This window comes from Panthera leo, chromosome D1, assembly GCF_018350215.1.
Source record: "Panthera leo isolate Ple1 chromosome D1, P.leo_Ple1_pat1.1, whole genome shotgun sequence".
Classification (NCBI taxonomy): Eukaryota; Metazoa; Chordata; class Mammalia; order Carnivora; family Felidae; genus Panthera; species Panthera leo.
Genome location: NC_056688.1, coordinates 16,154,610 through 16,168,999, shown reverse-complemented (window position 1 = coordinate 16,168,999; position 14,390 = coordinate 16,154,610). Strand labels below are relative to the sequence as shown.

The 14,390-nt window shown below is 42.5% G+C and overlaps 1 protein-coding gene across 4 annotated transcripts in view; it reads right to left on the bottom strand.

Annotated features, from left to right (window-relative positions):
• The window catches only part of KMT2A (lysine methyltransferase 2A), an 83,480-nt gene that overhangs the window by 7,405 nt on the left and 61,685 nt on the right, over positions 1-14,390 (bottom strand). For all 4 annotated transcript variants that reach the window (XM_042906953.1, XM_042906955.1, XM_042906954.1 and 1 more), the window contains 4 exons: positions 13,612-13,692; positions 12,488-12,546; positions 10,965-11,135; positions 9,074-9,148 (listed from right to left, as the gene is read on the bottom strand). In XM_042906953.1, coding sequence (XP_042762887.1) covers positions 9,074-9,148; positions 10,965-11,135; positions 12,488-12,546; positions 13,612-13,692 — 386 coding nt within the window. The remainder of the gene's footprint in view (positions 1-9,073; positions 9,149-10,964; positions 11,136-12,487; positions 12,547-13,611; positions 13,693-14,390) is intronic.

Genomic DNA, 14,390 nt, shown 5'->3' with positions numbered 1-14,390 from the left:
CTGTTGTGCTAGGATCACACGCACAATTCCAACAGTCACACCCTGTGTGCTATGAAGCATATTTAGAGATGCAACCTCAGTGTAATTTGGGGACTGAGTGTCATGCCTGGGAGGCTATCTGGGTTTATATGTTGACAAGGATTACTTCTGGGGGATGGGACCCTGTCTACCTTTTACTTTGTTCTTGCGGTTGCTTTTTCATATTTTAAAATTCTTCTATGTCCCTGATAATTTTTTGAGAAGAGTGGAAAGTTACTATTAGTTGCCTGATTCTTATTTCACTTAAGAGAATTTCTAAGGGAGATCATTTGGTTTCGATGCAAGTAGAAGGTTCAGTCTTCAGCCACATTCTTTGGACACAACTGTGTTCCAGTTAGAATTCAACCTAAGTATACAACTCAAGCCTCCAATAGAAGAGCTTATAAGCCAATTAAGACAATGGCAAACATCTTTTTTTTCCCCACACAACACTGATTTTCCCCAAGAATTTTTTCCTAGGAGTTTTAGATTGTTGTGGATTCCTAGGCAGAAAAAGACACTGTAAAAACATACTTATTTCCGTAGAAAGTTCATTTTTATACTTAGACTGAGTGTTCAACTCTACTTTCACTGGAGGGCTTAAAGCGAGATTAAATACTGTGTCAGTAATGGGGAGAACAAAGATGAATTTGAACAAAGAATGGCCCCCATTCTCAGGCTCTTGGCAGAGAGAGGCCAACAGGTACCCAAGTCACACGCTGTGAAAGTATACAAATAAAGGTACAGTATAAAACCCCGCGGGAGCAATCTCTTCTGTTGTGGACGATTCATTCACTCGTGCAACAAATATTTCCTGAGCACCTACTATATCCCACATTTTCTTTCCATCGTTCTGCTGTGCCAGACACAGCCTGGGAATACAGAGGTGAACGAGATAGGCAAACACCTGTATTTATGGAGCTCTTATTTCATGGAAGAGACAGACAATAAACACACCAAAGGAATTCCCACTTTAGGGCTTTTCTCTGTGCTGTTTCTTCTGCATCGAGGGCTTTTACTCTACTTGTCTCATGATTCGCTCCTTCTTGTCATCACTCAGCCCTCAGCTTTATTTAATGTCATCTCTTCAAGAAACTCCTCTCCTGACCACTCTATCTAGAGGAGGCTCCCTGCCACCAGCTACCCACCCTGTGCCCTTGATTTCATTCTTCAGAGTACTTATCTCTGCCACTAGATATAAAGTCGTGAGGCAAGGACCCCGTTGTGAAGAGGTCAATGGATTGGAAACCCTGGAGGGCAGGCCTGAGTCTGCTTCTACTCAGCACTTATATCCTAAGTGTCCCACATGAAGCCAGGCACATTCAAGCGTTCAGTAATATTTTTAAATAACCAGCATTTAAGGGCTGAACACTTTATTCTACAGTTAGTAGGCAACCAAAGAAGCTTCTGAGGTACTTCTGGGGACACTGAAGATTCACCACCAGGAGGAGACGGGAGACTCAGGGACCATTTCGAAGGCTTTTTGAGATTACTGGTGAGAGGATGACAAAGGCTATTCCCGAGGAAAGAAGGAGACAGAAGAAGGGAACATGACTCATACTTCTGGGGTAGAGTCAACGGCAGCGACCAACTGGATGTGAATGGTGAGGGAAAGGAAAAAAGTCAAGATTTACTGGACTCTTTTGGCTTGAGATACGAGGGATGGTAGGAAGACTGGATGAATCACAGGAGTGTAATGTGAGAGGGTGAGAATGGCCGCACAAGCCTAGCACGAGGGTAGAGGGAGGGGCAGAGGCTGAGAACCTAGGAGAATCCGAACTCTTTTTGTCTTTGCTTTTTCTTTTTTTCTCATATACAGTATTACATTAGTTTCAAGCATGTCACGTAATGATTCGACAATTCTATACGCTACTCAATGCTCAGAAGATCTTTGTAAAAGTTTATTTGCCATCTGCTTTTTTAACAACTGCACTTGAATTAACTCTTTGTTAAAGATTTAGAAAAGTGATATCCACTCATGGAAATAAAGTGAAACAGTACAGGAAGTCCAAGTTGCCCATTTGAATTCCCCGGGTGACACTCTGAGGCAACCATTCTATACACTGAGACAGAGTACGCGTGTGTGGATATGTGGGTGCATAGCATGAACGTATCTAAAGGGAGTCATGATCATACCGGATACATACGGTTACAACGAGCCCCTTCCAATTAATTTACTTTGGACCTCTTTCTAAATTCTCCCGTTGAGGAGTATTTGGCTTGCTGCCTCTAGTTTTTTGCTAACACATGTTGGAATGAACACCCTCGTACATTTTTTCTTTTAAAGTCTCTTCCCAATCTCCCCTCTCCCAGTCCACCCTCGTACATATTTTTTAAGTTTATTTCTTTTGAGAGAAACAGAGACAGAGACAGAGACAGAGACAGCGTGAACGGGGGAGGGGCAGAGAGGGAGAGAGAACCCCAAGCACTGTCGGTGCAGAGCCTCAGGCGGGGCTCAAACTCACCAGCCACGAGACCACGACCTGAGCAGAAACCAAGAGTCAGGCGCTTACCCCGCTGAGCCTAACTTAAGGATGCTTAACCTACCCTCATACATTTTTCATGACTTGGCTGAGACTACCTAGAGGATACTTTCCTAGAAGTGGAATTGTTGGATGGAGGGGCAAATGAGTCGAAAATTTTCATAGCCGTTGCTCAACCGCGCCTCCAATCAGCTGTATTCCTAATTTATGTATCTGCCATTAATGTAAGAGAGAGCCTGTCTCCTCCGTCTTTATCTAGATCATCTCCAAGTTCTGAATCTTTGTTACTAAATCTGTGAATAAAATAGTTGGGGCTCCTGGTTAGCTCAGTTGGTTAAGCATCTGACTCTGGATTTCGGCTCGGGTCACGATCTCGTGGTTTGTGGGTTTGAGCCCCGCGCCGGGCTTTCGGCTAGCAGTGTGGAGCCTGCCTGTGATTCTCTCTCTCCCTCTCTCCCTGCCCCTCCCCTGCTCGTGCTCTCTCTCTCTCTCTCTCTCAAAATAAAAACGTAAAAGCCTGTTAAGAAAATAGTTAATCATTTTTTATTTATTTTTAATTTTTTTAAGTTTATGTATTTATTTTTGAATAAATAATTCAGGAGGATATCTGTAACGAAAAGACAGCCAATAACAAGTGTTGACAAGGATATAGGTATTGGATCCATCAAACATTGCTGGTGTAAAATGGTGTAGCTACTCAAAAAACAATCTAGCAGTTCCTCAAAGTTTAATTTTTCTTTCTTTCTTTCTTTTCTTTTTAAAAAAATATTTATTTTTTTTTATTTTTTTATTTTTTTTAAATTTTTTTTAACGTTTATTTATTTTTGAGACAGAGAGAGACAGAGCATGAACGGGGGAGGGTCAGAGAGAGGGACACACAGAATCTGAAACAGGCTCCAGGCTCTGAGCTGTCAGCACAGAGCCCGACGCGGGGCTTGAACTCACGGACCGCGAGATCATGACCTGAGCCGAAGTCGGCCGCTTAACCGACTGAGCCACCCAGGCGCCCCAAAAATATTTATTTTTGAAAGAGCGAGAGAGACAGAGTGTGAGTGGGGGAGGGGCAGAGAGAGGGGGAGACACAGAATCAGAAGCCGGCTCTGAGCTGTCAGCACAGAGCCTGACATGGGGCTCAAACTCACAAACCACGAGATTGTGACCTGAGCTGAAGTCAAGTCGCTCAACTGACTGAGCCGCCCAGGTGCCCCAGTTCCTCAAAATATAAACATAGAGTCACCACATGACCCACCAATTCCACGCCTCGGTATATATCCAAGAGAAATAAAAACATGTCTATACATGGTGCACCTTGGTGGCTCAGTCAGTTAAGCGTCTGAAACTGATTTCAGCTTGGCTCATGATCTTACAGTTCAGGGGTTCAGAAGGTGGAAAAACACCCAATGTCCCTCAGCTGATGAATGGAGAAACGACATATGGTATATCCACAAAATGGAGTATTCGTTGGCAATATAAAGGAATGAAGAACTAATAAAAGGCACGTACTGACCAACCCACAGAGAATACTATATCCAATAGTGAAAGATTGAAAGCTTTCCCTCCAAGGTCATGAATGAAGCAAGGATGCCCACTTTCACCACTTCTATTAAGTAAAAAAAAAGAAAAGTCACCTAAATTGGAAAGGAAGAAGTAAGGTTATCTCTGTTTGCAGAGGATATGATCTTATATGTAGAAAACTCTAATGATACCGCAAAACACTTGTTAAAATAAGTGAATTCATCAAAGTAATAGGATAAAGTCAACACACAAAAATCAGTTGAGTTTCTATACACAAACCACGAACAGTCTGAAAAGGAAATTACAAAACGATTCTATTTACAATAGCATCACAAAGAAAAAAGGACGTACAAACTAACTTAATCAAGGAAGTGAAAGACTTGTACAATGAAAACTACAAAACACTGCTAAAAGAAATTAAAGACCTAAATAAAAGGAAACATATCTCGTGTTCATGGGTTAGAAGACTTAATACTGTTAAAATGTCAATACTACCAAAGTGATCTACAGATTCCGTGCAATTTCTATCAACATCCCAATAACATTTTTTTGCAAAAATAGAAAAGCTCATCTTAAAATTCATACGGAATCTGAGGGGATCCTGAGTAGCCAAAATAATCCTGAGAAAGAACAAAACCGGAGAACTCCAAATTTCCTGCTTTCAAAGTTTATCACAGATGTATAGTAATTAATCAAAACAGTGTGGTACTGGCATAAAGACAGACATACAGACTAATGGAATAGAACTGAGTCTAGTAATAAACCGCTGCATATCTGGTCACATGCCTTTTTTTTTAAAGATTTTATTTTTAAGTAATGTGCACACCCAACACGGGACTCAAACTCACAACTCCGAGATCAAGAGTCACATGTTCCCCTGACTGAGCCAGCCGGGAGCCCCTGGTCACATGAGTTTTGACCACGGTGCCAAGACCATTTAATGGGGGAAAAGACAGTCTTTTCAACAAGTGATGCTAGGAAAACCAGGTATCCACATGCAATAGAATGCAGTTGACCCTCACTTCATACCATATATGAAAATATACTATTACCTCCCCCCCAAAGCTAGTCTTCGATGATTTCTCTGAATTGTCTCAAATCTTTTCCGTAAGGATAATGGTCTTTATTTGGCATATTTGGTAGATTAAGATGTATAAACAAATAACATTACTTGTATACATATAAATAACCGTATTTATCTACATACATATAAGTAGTCAATAATGTCAGGTCCCTTTTTTAAAAAATGTTTTGTTTGAGTATAGTTGACACAACACGTTAATCCTCGCTATAAATTTTGAAGGTCACATTAAAATTCCTTTTTCTTTTTAAAAAAATTTTTTAATGTTTATTTTTGAGAGAAAGAAAGAAAAAGAGTGCGAGAGGGGGAGGGGCAGAGAAAGAGAGGGAGACACAGAATCCAAAGCAGGTTCCAGGCTCCAAGCTGTCAGCACAGAGCCTAACATGGGGCTTGAACTCAAGAACTACAAGATCATGAACCGAGCTGAAGTTGGGACGCTTAACTGACTGAGCCACCCAAGCACCCCTCCTTTTTATTTTTCTTTCATGTTTTTATTTATTTTTAAGAGAGAGCGAGCGAGCATGAGTGGGGGAGAGGCAGGAGAGGGAAGGCAGAGGATCTGAAGCACTCACAGCAGACAGCCCTATGTGGGGCTTGAACTCAGGAACTCGCGATCATGACCTGAGCGAAAGTCGAACTCTCAACTAAGTGAGCCACCCAGGTGTCCCAATATTCCCTTTTAGATAAGGATATTGAGACTCAGAGAAGTCAATTAGCTTGCACTCAGTGGAATGTTGATAGCAAAAGGGCAGAAATGTGGCTTGTACTCAGTTTTTTCTCCCTCCAAAGTACATGGTTTCTTACCACCATTCCATGTGGCAGTAAAAGACTTGGATAAATCAAAGGAAATTCTGTCCTTTTGGCCAGAACAAAGGGCTGGCTACTCAGTTTGACGCTGCGAACAAAGTTCAGAATGCTGGCTTACTCCAGGAGTAGGATTTTATACATATTATAAGTAATCAGTTCAAAATGACTACTGGGAGAGGCAAAGTACAAATTTAACTACAGTTCCACCCAAAGACCACCGCAGTTGGGCACAGGACCAACAAATCATATTTTCTTGCCCCCCAAATATCTCCCTCACAAATCTAAATATATATATGGTAAATTATCCCTCTCATTAATATCTACACTGTGGAGACATATTTGCCCCCAAATATCTCCCTCACAAATATATCTATATCTAATCTATCTCTATACATAGATATGTATATTATAAATCATCTGTCTGATTAATATCTAGAATGTAGAGACAACTTTTAAAACTCAACCATAACAACAATAATAACAACAGGGGCACCTGGGTGGCTCAGTCGGTTGGGAGTCTGACCTCAGCTCAGGTCATGATCATGCAGTTCGTTGAGTTCGAGCTCTGTGCTGACAGCTCAGAGCCTGGAGCCTGCTTCAAATTCCGTGTCTCCCTCTCTCTCTGCCTCTCTCCCTCTCGCACTCTGTCCGTCTCCCTCTCTCTCTCAAAAATAAATAAACATTAAACAACAACAACAACAACAAAGCCTGATTAAGAAACAAGCAAAGGCCTTAAACAGAAGCCTTCATTTTTTCCAAAGAAGACCTACAAATAGCCAATAAGCCCATGTAAAGATGCTCAACATCACGAATCATTAGGGAAATGTAAATCGAAACTATAATGAGATACCATTTCACATCGCTTTAGCTGGCTTCTATCAAAAAAAAGAGGAGGTGAAGAGATTGGAACCCTCGGGCACTGCTGGTGGGCATGTAAAATGGTGCAGCCACTGGGGCAACTAGTATGATGGTTCCTTAAAAAATTAAAAATGGGGGGCGCCTGGGTGGCTCAGTCGGTTGGGCATCCGACTTCAGCTCAGGTCACGATCTCGCGGTCCACGAGTTCGAGCCCCGCGGCGGGCTCTGCGCTGATGGCTCAGAGCCTGGAGCCTGCTTCCGATTCTGTGTCTCCCTCTCTCTCTGCCCCTCCCCCATTCATGCTCTGTCTCTCTCTGTCTCAAAAATAAATAAATGTTAAAAAAAATTAAAAAAAAAAATTAAAAATGGAATTACCATTAAAAAAAAACCAAAAAACAATGATCCAGCAATTCAACTTCTGGGTATATGCCTTCCGGAAATGGAAAGCAAGGTCTTTTTTTTTTTTTTAAATAGGAACTATTTTATTTATTTGTTTATTGATTTTTTGAGAGAGGGCATGAGCAGGGGAGAGGGGCAGAGAGAGGAGAGAGAGAATCTTGAGCAGACTCCACAACCAGGGTGGAGCCTGCTGCGGGGCTCAATCCCACGACCCTGGGATCATGACCTGAGCCAAAACCAAGAGTTGGACGCTTAACTGACTGAGCCCCGCAGGGGCCCTGGACAGTAGGGTCTTGAATAGATATCTATACACCCACATTCACAGCAGAACGATTCACAATGGCTAAAATGTGGAAGCAACAGGTATCCGTGGATGGGTGAATCAATCAGCAAATGGTAACATATAAATACAGTGAAATATTATTCGGCCTTAAAAAGGAAGGAAATTTTGCACTCTGCTACAGCATGGATGAATCTTGAGGGCATAATGCTAAGTGAGATGAGCCAGTCCACTTATCGTATAATTCCATTTACATGAGGTACTGAAAGTAATCAAAATCCATACAGACAGAAAGGAGAATGGTGGTTGCCGGGGGCGGGAGACAATGGGGAAAGGGGAGTTTCAGTTTCACAAGAAGAAAAGTTCTGGGATGGATGGATGGTTGCACAACGTGAATACATTTAACACCAGTGAATTGTACACTTAAAAATGGGTTACCCTGGAAAAAAATAAGGTTAAATTGGTAAATTTATGTTATGTGAATTTTACCTCAATAAAAAAATTCATCTGTTTAAAAAAAAAAAAAAAAAAGAAAGAAAACAATGGAGCTCCTGGGTGGCTCGGTCGGTTAAGCATCCAACTTTGGCTCAGGTCACCATCTTGTGGTTCCTGAGTTCAAGCCCTGTATTGGGCTTGTTGCCAGCGTGGAGCCTGCTTCAGATCCTCTGTCCCTCTCTCTCTCTGCCTCTCCCCCGCTCACTTGTGCACGCGCGCGTGCTCTCTCAAAAATAAGCATAAGAAAAAAGAAAAAGAATACAATAAAGTACTGATGCAACATTACAGCAGAGAGAAAGCTTGAAAGCATTATGTTAAATCAAAGAATCCAGAGGCGTCTGGGTGGCTCAGTTGGTTGAGCGTCCGATTTCGACTCAGATCACGATCTCATGGTTTGTGAGTTCAAGCCCTGCAGCGGTCTCAGTGCTGACAGCTCGGAGCCTGGAGCCTGCTTTGGATTCGGTGTCTCCTTCTCTCTCTGCCCCTCCCCTGCTTGCACTCTGTCTCTCTCTCAAAAGTAAATAAACATTAAATAAATAAATCAAAGAATCCAGTCATAAAAGGCCATATAATTGTATGATTCCATACAAATACCTAGAGACAAAGTAGATCAATGGCGGTGGGTGTTGGAGCTGAGGAGTGACTGCTAATGAGTATGGAGTTTCCTGAAGGGATGATGAAAACGTTCTGGAATTATACCGTAGTGACGGTTGCACAACTCCGTGAATACACTGAGAGCCATTGAACCGTATGCTTTATTATTATTATTTTTTAATGTTTATTTTTGGGAGAGAGAGAGACAAGGTGTGAGCGGGGGAGGGGCAGAGAGAGACGGGGACACAGAATCCGAAGCAGGATCCAGGCTCTGAGATGTCAGCACAGAGCCTGATGAGGGGCCCAAACTCACAAATCACAAGATCATGACCTGAGCTGACGTCGGATGCTTAACCGACTGAGCCACCCAGGTGCCGTGAACAGTATGCTTTAAATGGGTGTGCTGTATACTATAAGAATTCCATTTTCTTTTTTAAAAAGTTTGACATTTTTGTAGAATCAACTCTATAGTTTTAGACCAACAAGCTACCAGAATACCCTGAGACAGAGTATTCAGAATAAAATGACCACTGTGGCCGTTACCTGCAAATGAGAGCTGCTTTAGGCGGGCATTTGATCGAGCTTCCTGGACTTTATCTGTCAGTGACTTCCAGGCATCTGTGCAGAAATGAAATATTTGGTCAACTACTTCCAACACCAATGGCATGCACAAACGTTGAGCTTAGAATCCCTACAGGGTGAAAACACCCTTCTAAAATGGTTTTTTTGTTTTCTTAGTTTTAATGTTTTCCGTGCATAAGAGGCTGGGCAGGAGCACTACCCAGCAGTGCTTCCTCCTGTTAGAAAGGAGGTTCACACCTTCTGAAAATGACCCCCGAAACCCCAAAGCATTCACATCCCTTGATGGTAGTCCGGGTCCCAAACCTGAATGTATGGTATTACTTCTGTTCCCAATGCCCCTGAACAAAACAGTATTAGCATTAATGATTTAACCCAGACTCTGGGGAGATCTTTACCTCTGTTCCTTAAAACTATGAGGTATGATGAGAAAACCTCTTCAGTCCCTTCCAGCTCCAACTTAAGATTCTATGATCTCCTACTGTCTGTTGGACTTGTCACCAGCACATCACGCTCAATGTGTTGTATGTGGCACTCATACACTCAACGTCGTTTTTTTGTTCTCCTTACATATCTTTTTATTTATTTATTTACTTATTTATTATTTTTAGTGACCCAGGCCTGAATCTTCAGTCACCTTCTCTCTCTGCTCTCCATATCCAAGCAGTCATGAAGTATGTCCATTCTTCTTTCCTCTCTCTGCCTGCTGGGAACGGGCTTTATTCCCGGACATCTCTACTGTAGCTATGCTCTCATCAGTGACCTCCTGCCACCTCCATGTCTCAATAATTGAGTCCACCTTACGCTTCTTGAAATTCTGCTTTTGTTTCACTTTTCCAGATTTCCAAAGGCCTCATGGTTTGGCACTGAACGCCCTCCAAAACTTGTGCCCAATTAACCTTCGCAGTTTTCTATCTCACTACTACCCGATAAGGATTTCGAGGTCCTCTCCCACCTGAGGATGCTCTAAACCCACCACATGCAATCCTGTCTAACTGCGTGTGTCTCTTTTTAGAAAGCCTTTCCCATTTCTCTTTTCCTAACTCAAATCCTATTACCTCTTTTAATGGGATCTTCTATTCCACCATTTTTCCTGGGTTCAATAACCCTAACTGACCCACAGGGATCGCTCTTTCCTTCCAACTCCTCTAGTACTTCTTGCCTAGAGAAAGTTCACTAGTTCTTCAACAGCTAACGAACAAGAAAATAAAATGCCAGCCCTTCTAGGAAGTTCCCCGTTGAGTAAACTGTAAAAGCAAACAGACATTTACAAAACAAAGTTTAAGCTATACCGAGAAGCATTTAAGATTCCAAAAGGAGCAGAAAGGAAGGAGTGGGAGTGCTTATCTGCCTCAGAAGGTCAGGGAAGACTTTCCAAGCAGAACCCTGAAGGACAAGCTAGAGTTCACCAGGTATACTAGGGTAGAAAGATCATTCCAGGCAGAGGGAAGAAACGGAGAAGGCACAGGGGTGAGACAGAATGGCAGTTAAGGTACACAAAGAAATCACAGAAGACAAGGCTGGAGAGAGAAGAGGTCTCATGTGCTCAGCTAAGTTATGGATTATATCTCTCCAGGAACTTAAGGACAAGTTAGATGTATAATGCCTTCGAGTATCTTCCATAACACCTCGCACAAAACTACCCACATCAATGGTACTAATTAATGTACGTAAGGGCAGATCTGGCTGAGTCAGGGCCTGCGCTAGCGAGACAACCTGGTTTTTGTTTTGTTTTTTTTTTTAAAGTAATCTCTACACCCAACGTGGGATTCGAGCTCACAACCCCGAGATCAAGAGTCACATGCTCCACAAAGCAGCCAGCCAGGTGCCCCCCAACCTTATTTAATCCACTCACCTTCGATACTTTCCGCACAGATCTGAAAGCCATCATCACTTGAAATTTCAAAAACAAGTCCTTTCTTGGGCTTTTTCTCAGCAATGCTTTCCTTTCTTTTCTGTTCTTGCTGGAGCCAAAGCATCAGTGGAGAGCTGAAATTGCTTTCTTCTTCTTCCACTGTTTTAGGTTCTACAGGGAGAAAACAGATAGGGGCCAAAGTGGTTGCATTAGCAAACAAACACTTACTGAGCACTGATACGTTATCTCCAAGCCTAACAACATTCCACGGTTGGTAGGATCACTCCCATTTACAGATAACAAAATCTGAGGCTCAAAGCCGTGGAGCAGCCTACCCTAGGTCATAGCTGGAGAGCTACAGAAATGGATTTTTTTTTTTTTTTTTTTTTTTTTCACCTGAAGTCATGCTGTCTCTGTGGTATGACTTCCTGGTATGACAATTTGATAGTTTTTTTTTTTTCTTTTTAAAAAAAAATCTTTTTTTTTTAACGTTTATTTATTTTTCAGACAGAGAGAGACAGAGCATGAACGGGGGAGGGTCAGAGAGAGGGAGACACAGAATCTGAAACAGGCTCCAGGCTCTGAGCGTTCAGCACAGAGCCCGATGCAGGGCTCGAACTCATGGACCACGAGATCATGACCTGAGCCGAAGTCGGCCGCTTAACCGACTGAGCCACCCAGGTGCCCCAATTTGATAGTTTTTCAATAAGCAACTGCCCCCAGTAGGGTCAAAGCTAAAAACTAATAATGATGGATATGAATGAAGCACTAGGCATCGAGGCACTCTTCTAGGAACTTCCTGTGTATTAACTCAGAGAAACCTCACAGCAATCCAGTGAGGGAAGTGTTATTATAATGTACGCTTCAAAGGCAAGAAACCCGAGGCAGAGAGTAAGTAGCCCAAGTTCATATAAGATGAGATTTCAACCCATATGGCTCCAAAGCCTGCCACCAACCCCCCCACACCCCCGCCTTCTTGCAGAAGGAGGTGTATCAGTTCTCCTGAGAAATCAGCCAATCAGCAGAATGGGATCACATCCCACATGTTACACTTGAGCATTTTCTCTAGTTGCCTCTCTTTTGAGAAGTTCCCTCGATGAAAACGGGCAAAGCTTTATACCCAGATCTAACTAATCTTGAAGTGACCGGTTCTTTACTGACCCAATTCATCAGCACAGATGACGAAAAGTGCTATGGAGATGCATCTGGGGTTGTGACCAGACATACGGCTTTCTTCGGTGACCACTGAGGGATGAAGTCAGGTAATCACGGGCTAGTAAAATCACACTGCTATAGAACAAGTAGAACAGAAGACCACTTGACAGCTGGTCATAGAAATGTAGTAGAAGGGCACTGGACCAGGAGACAGACGCTCTGAGGTTTAGTCTACACCTCTGGCCAATCACTGAACTTCTTTGGAGCTTAAGATTTTTTAATTTAGAAAACTAGTAGATAACGTAGGCAATTTTTATAGCACGTTTGGCTTTGGAATTCGAATTCTAACCTGTTACCTACCCACGTACCTGTACTTTCTTGTTCATTTGCTGAATTTTGTGTTGTCTGAATCTCAGGAAGAACTTGCCTAAATGAAAGGAAAACCAAATGTGAGATGTAACATCAGCTAGCTCTTTAATTCAAAGATAAAAACTGTCCATAGTCTGCCATACTGTTGTATGGGCTATATGAAACAACTGCTAGAAATGAACCACAGGATGATTTGTGTATTACCTGTTGAGTAAACACCATCACACTACTATAAGGTACATAACATAAAACTATCTCTTATGAGACTCTTTCCCAAATATTGACATTAAATTTCTGCTTTTGCAGTTTGTACATTATATCCTTGAAATTTTTCTCATACCCTCAGTATTCGAAAAAAAGCAGTTCTGGAATCACTTAAGTTAACTGCTTTAACCAGAAATAAAAGCCAGCTGCCCGAGCCAGAAAACCACCACCAGTTTCCCTTTTCTTAAATTAAATAACATTTGGAAACAACCCAAATGCATATCAATAAGGGGCGGTTTATCTTTTTTATTTTTTTATATTAATTCATTTATTTTGAGAGAGAGAAAGTGCAAGCAGGGGTGGGGCAGAGAGAGAGGGAGACAGCGAATGCCCAGGCTCTTCACTGTCAGAGCAGAGCCCAATTCGGGGTTCAATCTCATGACCATGAGATCATGACTTGAGCCAAAATCCAGAGTCGGACGCTTAACCCACTGAGTCACCCAGGTACTCCGATAAGGGACTGTTTAAATAAATAACAAAACAAAACAAAACCAAGTACAGAACAGTATGTATAGCATTATTCATTTTATGTAAGAAAGGCATATACAGGGGCGCCTGGGTGGCTCAGTTGGGTTAAGCGTCCCACTCTTGATCTCGGCTCAGGTCACGATCACGTTGTTTGCGGGATCGAGCCCCACGTTGGGCTCCGTGTTGACAGCATGGAGCCTGCTTGGGATTCTCTCTCCGTCTCTCTCTGCCCCTCCCCCACCCCAATAGATAAATAGATAAATAAACAAACAAACTTAAAAAAAAAAAAGCTTTGGCAACAAAAATAATACAAATCAGGAAGAACTATTTTTTTTAAATGAGGTGGACAGAACTGAGGGCTTAACCTTAGAGAAATGATCTGCATATTTACCCTGTGGTCTGCCCACACTCCTTTTGGGACGACTGTTCCACATCAGCAGTCCCCTGCTGCTCAGCCTCTGCTCCTGGAGTCCTGGAACGGAACCATTTGTATCTTTTCAAGAAAAACCACCAGGAAACATGTGCCAAATGCGTAGCTCAGTCTAAAGAAATGCCTCTACCACGATGGATCTGATAACATTCACGAGCTGAGAAAACTAATCTGTGGTGATACAGGTTAGACAGTGGTTATCTTGAGGGCGTACTGACCAAGAGAAGGCACAAGGAGGCTTCTGGAACTCTAGGAATGTTCTAGATCTTGATCTGCATGGTGGCTATGCGGGTGCACACATATGTCAAACTTCACTTGTGTACTTTACATGCGTTACACCCCATGCTAGTGTTCTCAAAAGGGACTTCATGAGGATCTACAACAGGTGGCTTTGCCCTCTGGACGGGAATAATCGTCCTTCAGTATCCTAAGCCTCAGCAAAACAAAAACAAAAACACAAACACCAGGCCCCCCCCCCCCCCCGTCCCCCAGAAAACCAAACGCCAAGAGCAAACAGCAGCACTGTTTTAAATCAAAGAGTAATTAGAGATGTGGTTCTATCCCAGAGACAAACTGCCCACGGATGGAACTAAATTTTGCTCTAGAAATCACTGCTGTGAGGGGAAAAAAAATAAAAAATAAAAAAAAATCAAAGTCACAACCCAGAACACCCCCGAGCAATGCAACACGTCCCTCCCAGAAGACTGCCACTGCCCCAGCCTCTAGTCCCGAGCACAAGA